General features: G+C 37.9%; 1 protein-coding gene across 1 annotated transcript; it reads right to left on the bottom strand.

Moving 5' to 3' along the window:
• Window positions 1–402, bottom strand: LOC7482770 (S-protein homolog 29). Its single transcript, XM_002297792.3, has one exon. It carries the CDS (start codon window positions 400–402, stop codon window positions 1–3), a length of 402 nt encoding a protein of 133 aa, XP_002297828.1.
• Between the last annotated feature and the right edge of the window lie 7,371 nt (window positions 403–7,773).

The raw sequence follows: 7,773 nt of genomic DNA, 5'->3' as shown, positions 1-7,773 counted from the left end.
TCACTCGGTTTCCCATCTATATTTTCTCACCCAGTTGGCTTTGTCCCAGCTAATGAAGAACCCATCTTCCTTCACCATCCAATACACAGTTTCATGATTCTCATCCCTGCGAGGTTGAAATGCATGCCAGGATGCAAAAAGTCTTTCCCATAAAGCTCCACAGGAATGTAGCTTTCTCTGTGCCGCCCTCCATTTGAAGACTTCACCATTAACAAGAGAGCGCTTTCCGATGTTAATGTTTTTGGTTGAACAGCTAACTTGCATTGGTTTTGAGTTTTTAGGCAAGGCATTGATAACTTGAACAAAGGGTAGACGATGCTCATCATGTTCATCTGCTGTTGCAGTGCTCAGAAGGCACAGTGGGAGAACAAGGAAGAGAAGAAAGCTGATAAAACCAGTCATTTTGTTAGGAACAGTAATCTCTGCCTGATTCTGCTGTCCTTTTTTACATGAGCTCTCACTTATTTATGGAAAATGGCTCAGGTGTTGTTGATTATAGGATATGCAAGAATTGCTCCAAATCCATTCAAATTAAGCCAATCCTAATCAAGATTCAAAATTCGAAATTAAAAGCAAACTTGTTCTTACAGCATTTTGAAGCATTATGATCTCCTTTTGAGGTAACTAATTTAAATTTCCGTAACATGGACGTGCATACTTTACGGCGGAGCATAATTAAATATACTATTAGTCCTAAAGAGAAACATGATTAAAACCTTAGCCATTGCGGTGGAGCATCAACAGTATTGTGTTGATCTGTAACAGCATATATTATACAAAAAATACAGTGCATGATTAAATATTAATTATCCTAGACAAAAAGTTCCCAGCATGCGATTCGAAAGACTAGAGTAGGACCATCCATGATGGCAAGTCTTAATGTTATGCCTAACAGGCTAACACCAACCCAAGATAAGTGGGGTAATCACTTGTGGGACAAGAAACACAAATAAACTACCCAGGATTGTGCTAAGAAAATAATATTGGAAAGGAAAATATATGGGACGGTTCACATATGGGCATATGCAATTCTGATACTGCAGATTTATGGGGAGTTGAGTTGGAGTCGATTGAGCACGGTTGGGTGGCTATAGAAAAGTCGTCCTAGCTAGCTAGAGGTGGGATTCTAAGTAGTTAAACAAATGATTGGCCAAGATCAGATTATAGAGCCTCCCATTAATGCTGCCATCTTATCACAAATAAGAGATCCCCAGAAGAGAAACTGGCAAGTTAAAGTGAAGCATGTGCATAGGGAGGGGAATTTCTGTGCTGATTGGTTGGCAAAATATTCGGTTGAAGGGGGAATTCATGTGTTCGTTACGGGTATTTGAAAGTATGATCACTACCAGAAAACCGGAGAAAAGCAACAGAATTACCGACGGAATTTTTCCGTCGGTAATATATACCGAAGGAAATAATTCCGTCTCAAAATCTGTCGGTATATACCGACGGAATAAACCCGTCGGCGAAACCGTCGGTATATACCGACGGTTTCGCCGACGGGGTATACAGCTCGTCTGGAAATATGCAACGGCGTGGTGACGTCAGACGATTTTACCGACGGAAATTACCGAGGGATTCAAACTGAGATAGCCGTACAGTGACGTGACACTGTCACTGACGGAATCACCGATAGAATCACCGACGGATTACTTTCGTCGGTGATTCCGTCGGAAAAAACCATTATATGCACCCATTTGCCGACACTCTCTTCCTCTGTTTCTCCTTCTTCTTCTTTCCCATCCCACCTCTCCCCTCCCAAACTGCAGCCAAACACCCATCCCAAACTCTCCACTATATATTCTCAACACGAGCACTCAAGTTTCTTATATCTTGTACGTGGTCACAATATCCGTTTCTTGTAGATTTTATCATTTTTTTGTAAGTAAATTTATCCTTTTTAGTTTTAATATTTAATTGTGAATTTTATTGTTTTAGTATATGTATTTTGTTAACGTTTGTACTTGTTTAATTGTTATTTGTCAAAGAAACTTGTAGTATGAATGTATAATTTTGTAGTTGTTATAGTTTGTTTTAGATTTTGTCAAATTATATTTGTTTGTAAATTGTTGAAATTTTGTTTGAATTACACCGAATTAAATGTGTCGTTGTGATGAAATAAATAATTAATAGCTTGTTTAAGTGTCTTGTTTAATTGTTATCAATTATATTTCGAAGTTGTGATTTCTGTAAATTTATATATGTATAAATTTGTATGTATGAACGTTGATAGTTGATAATTGATAATGAATATTTAACATAAGTGTTGTTTTAGTTTGTTGGATAATATCGGGGAAAACCAATATTTTTGTTATGTTTTATAGAGGTTCAATAGAAGTCATGGATGATCGTTCATGGATGTATCGGGACTCACCCCAAGGATTACGGAGGATGGATTATTGTAACGGTGTCCAGGGTTTTATTAATTTCGCAACATCTATTCCGAGGAATTTTACTGATGGCGGTATTAGGTGTCCATGCAGGAAGTGTAAAAATTTAAAGTTTCTGCATCAAGATGTTGTAACGATGCATCTTCTAACCAAAGGGTTCATGGAAGATTACCTGTGTTGGTATGCTCACGGAGAACTATTTGTTCCTGATGAGAGCATGGAAGAACAGGTGGTTGGGTCAACTTCTAGTGCTAGCAACATGCATGAAGTTGGAAATGAGAACAGTAATCCTTACAGGAATATGGTTATGGATGCAATGAGAATGAGTGAAGGTAATGTCAGGGAATGTCCAATCGTAGAAGAAGAACCTAATGCAGATGCAACTAGGTTTTTTGATCTGTTGAGAGATTCTGACGAACCATTATGGGATGGCTGCACGAACCACAGTAAATTATCAGCCGTAACACAAGTGTTCACCATCAAGTCAGATCACGGGTTGAGTGAGGCCGGTTATGACAAGATTATTGAATGGGCGAGAAGCATTTTACCTGAAGGGAATAGGCTGAAAGAGAACTTCTATGCTGCCAAGTCCATGATGAAACCCCTCGGTTTAGGATACCAGAAAATTGATATATGCCCTAACTTCTGCATGTTATACTACCTTGAAAATACTGAGATGACCGAGTGCATGACATGCGGGCATTCCCGTTACAAACCCAGAACTGGTAGAGGGAAGACTCTCGTGGCATATAAAAAACTTAGATACTTCCCAATCACACCTAGACTGCAGAGGTTATTCATGTCACCAAGGACTGCTGAGCACATGACATGGCACCAATCACACCATGCGGTTGATGAAGTGATGGTTCATCCTTCTGACGGTGAAGCCTGGAAACACTTTAATAGTATGCATCCTCACTTTTCAGCTGAATCAAGGAACGTGCGTCTTGGGTTGTGTACAGACGGATTCAACCCATTCGGGTCATTTGCTGCTCCTTATTCTTGTTGGCCGGTCATACTGACGGTTTATAACTTGCCACCGGGGATGTGTATGAGGCCGGAGTTCATGTTTTTATCTATGGTCATACCAGGTCCGAGCAGTCCGGGGCGGAATATAGATGTTTGTCTTTGTCCGTTGATTGATGAGTTGACGCAGTTGTGGTCCTCTGGAGCTTTGACTTATGACATCTCGAGGAAATAAAATTTTGTTATGAGAGCGGCTTTGATGTGGACTATCAATGATTTCCCAGCTTATGGAATGGTTTCTGGTTGGAGCACGCATGGAAAGCTAGCATGTCCATATTGTATGGAGAACAACAAGGCATTCACGCTAACAAATGGGGGTAAAGCTTCTTTTTTTTACTGTCACCGTCGTTTCTTGCCATATAACCACAGGTACAGAAAGAACAGAAATGATTTCTTTGTTGGCAGAGATGAAAATGATGTTGCACCCCCGCGTCTTTCCGGTGAAGAATTGTTTGATGTTGTGTCAGAGTACGGTGAAATTGTGTTTGGTCTCCAATCAGGTAAACAGAAGTTTCATGGTTTTGGTTTGACCCATAATTGGGTGAAGCGAAATATATTTTGGGAACTTCCTTATTGGAAGACCAATCTTCTCCGCCATAACCTTGACGTCATGCACATTGAAAAGAACGTGTTTGAGAACATTTTCAACACCGTCATGGATGTGAAGGGGAAGACAAAGGACAACATCAAGGCTAGATTGGATGTAGCGCTGTTCTGTAACCGTAAAAATATGGAGTTGGTTTGTGATGGGTCACGGGTCGCAAAACCAAGAGCAAGCTTCGTGCTAGAGAAAAACGCACAACTACTAGTCTACAAATAGCTTAAGAGTCTGCGTTTCCCCGATGGACATGCCTCGAACATATCAAGGCTGGTTAATACGGAGGAATGCAGATTATATGGAATGAAGAGTCATGACTGCCATGTGTTTATGCAAACACTCATCCCATTAGCTTTTCGTGATTTGTTGCCAAAGGGGATATGAGATGCACTAACGGAGATTAGTCATTTATTCAGAGACATGCTCCAGCAAGTTAAATGTTGATCACATTGAAAGGCTTGAAAAGAATATCGTCGAGACAATATGCAAACTTGAGATGATATTCCCTCCATCATTTTTTGACTCAATGGAGCATCTACCCGTACATTTACCGTTTGAGGTAAAAGTTGGAGGACCGGTCTAGTACAGATGGATGTATCCATTCGAGAGGTTAGATATTACAGTTGCTATGACATTTATAATTAAATATTTTTATTTTTATTTTTATTTTAATGTTTTTAATTGATAATTTTATATATATATATATATACACATATATAGGTACTTGTTCAATCTTAAAAAAAGGTTAAGAACAAGGCGCATGTTGAGGCGTCAATATGTGAGGCGTATATTGTTGAGGAGATCTCAACATTTATCTCTTACTATTTCGAACCTCATTTGAGAACGAGGATAAACCGTGTTCCACGGCATGATGATGGTGGTGAAGTGCATTCAAGTGGGAACTTGTCAATATTCTCCAATCCTGGACGACCCACACCTAAAAATGCCGTGAGGGGAAGATATTTGTCTGAAATAGAGTTCAGACAAGCACACAATTATGTCCTATTTAACTGTGATGAGCTGAGACCTTTTATTAAGTAAGTAGATGTTCGACTTAAACTTTGTCAAGAGTGTACTATTTATGTTTTGTGATACCATACACTCATATAATTTGGAACAACCTTGCAGGCAACATCGACGATACTTACTGTCCAATAACTCACAGCTAACCGAATCCCAGATCTTTCAATTACAAGATGAACAATTTGCCACATGGTTTAGAACACATGTAAGTCCTATCACAAACTCATTATCTCTTGCAATGTAATTAATTGTAGTCAATGTTACATAATATCCGTTTATTGATTATTGTTGTATTTAATTTACAAGCTAGGTTTATCAAATGGGAGGTAGTGCTGCTATTTCACTGTCTTTACTATGTCTGGGCCCTGAAAGAAAAGTCAAGTGCTATAATGGATATTTTGTCAATGGATATGTCTTTCATACTGAAGAATACGGGCATGGAAGAAAGACATACAACAGCGGTGTTTGTATTAAGGGATCGACTTCTAGTGAGTTTGAAGTTGACTACTACGGTAGATTGGAAGAGGTCATCGAACTGCAATATCATAACGAGCAAAATAGAGTGTTTTTATTCAAATGATATTGGTATAACACAACTGACAGAGGAATCAGAGTAGATCCTCACTATGGTCTCGTTGAAATCAACTCAAAAGCTAGACACCGCAACGTAAACGACGTCTTTGTTTTCGCAAAGCAATGCCAACAAGTTTATTACACATACACCCCTTCCTTTAGAAAGGACCGATCAAGAGTTGATTGGTTATCCGTTTTAAAAACAAAACCCAAGGGTCGTGTCGAGGTTGTTCAGGATGAGAACGAAGACACAAGTGTGATAGATGAAGTCTTTCAAGCTAGTGAGTTGGTTGAACCATACCGAGTTGCTCCGTCGATTGACTTAGAAGAAAATTCGAATTTTCGTGTTTTCAACGATAGTCTTGTTGATGTTGACGCAGAGGAGTTGAATGTTGTTCTGAGCTCTACTAGTGGAAAAAAGAATGTTGTTGAAGAAGATGATAACGAAATTGAAGAGTGCGATGAAGCTAATGATAACAATTCAATAGAGGACGAAGATGAAAATTCCGACTAACTAAACATGTTATAAAGCCTTATTTTTATAATGTAATAATTTGAAACATGAAATATTTATTCTTCTTTAAGGGTCAGCCTTTGTTATTGTGTTGTGTGTGCTGTAAGATTGCAATTCAAGATTTTTTGAGAGGGTTACATAAAAAAAATAAGAAAAATTTACCTTTCACCGACGGATATACCGACGGAATATAACCCGTCGGTATTTCACAGAGACTTGCAAAAAAATTACGGGATTTTGCCACATTCACCGACGGATTTCCGACGTCAATACCGACGGAATCACCGACGGATTGTCGCACGCATGTCTGACACGTGTCCGTCTGCACGAATACCGACGGTATTGCCGACGTCTATTACCGACGGACTCACCGACGGCTAACGCATGTCTGACACGTGTTCGTCTGCACCATTACCGACGGAATTTCCGACGTAAAATACCGACGGATCACGCATGTCTGACACGTGTCCGTCTGCACCATTACCGACGGATCGAAAAGTTTGGCGGGATTTTCGAACTTTTTTGGTGCGCATTTCAATTAATTTCCGACGGAATTTAATTCCACCGACAGCAATTAATTTCCGTCGGTAATTCCGTCGGAAATATTGCTTTATATACCACCATCCCCCCCACTTTGTTCATTTTCTCCTCTTCTCCCTTTCTCTTCTTCTCTTGTTTATATTTAGCTTTTAGAAGGATTTTATTGTTTTGGTGGTAGTTTTAAAAGGTATGTATTTTTTTTCTTTATCTTTGTATTTTTTTTTATTTTAATTATGATTATTTTTTTTGGTGTTCTTTGTTTTGTATATTGTTTGTAGATAAAATCTTAAATTCAACACATTATTAAGGTAAGCATTTTTTATTCCCAAATTTATTTTGAATTGATATAATATTTTTTAGTTTTGTGTATTGTTTGTTTTGTGTTTATGTTGTGTGTTGTGTAGTGTTTTTTAGTTTTTTAATTTTATTTATTAATTTTAGTTTTTTAGTTTTGATATTATTGTTTGTATTGCTATAATTGTTATTGTTGAATTTATGTTAAAAATGTTAATTTATATATGTAATTGTTATTGTTGATTTATTTTAAAAATGTTAATTTATATATATAGAATTGCATTTAATTAGTTTATCTTAATTTAGGATATTATTGTTTGTATTGCTATAATTGCTATTGTTGAATTTATGTTAAAAATGTTAATTTGAATGTATGACTTTAATCTAATGTTTGTAACTCTAAGTATCAATTTAACAATGAATGTTCATAGTTGTAATTCTATATGATGTTATTGAATAAAATGTTGTGTTGATGATGATGAGTTGGGTTGAGATCCAGGATGATTGGATCGGGATGTGAAATAAAATTGGAAGTGTAATATGATTTGGTCGACAACTTGGGACCCCCCAGTACAGGGGAGACTTTGTCGAATTTTTTTTTAAATAATCGAAGTTAATTATGTAATTATTCGTATACATTTGTGTAGATGCGTAGAATGAAATCTACAGCACGTCGTCAGAAGACGGTTGCAGCTAGTTCTTCTAGCAGCGAGGAGGACGTATCCTTAGGTGCTGATCACGGCGAGGAATCTATGCCAACTTGTGATGCTGCCTCTTCTAGCGCGGTTTCATAGCGCAGAAGCGGTGTGCCTTCA

This window comes from Populus trichocarpa, chromosome 1 (assembly GCF_000002775.5).
Source record: "Populus trichocarpa isolate Nisqually-1 chromosome 1, P.trichocarpa_v4.1, whole genome shotgun sequence".
NCBI lineage: Eukaryota > Viridiplantae > Streptophyta > Magnoliopsida > Malpighiales > Salicaceae > Populus > Populus trichocarpa.
The sequence above is the reverse complement of the archived record's forward strand: the minus strand, read 5'-3'. Positions and strand labels throughout refer to the sequence as shown.

Bases quoted from the DNA above. Each gene is read 5' to 3' on its own strand.
- LOC7482770 (XM_002297792.3), bottom strand. From the start codon at position 402: ATGACTGGTTTTATCAGCTTTCTTCTCTTCCTTGTTCTCCCACTGTGC.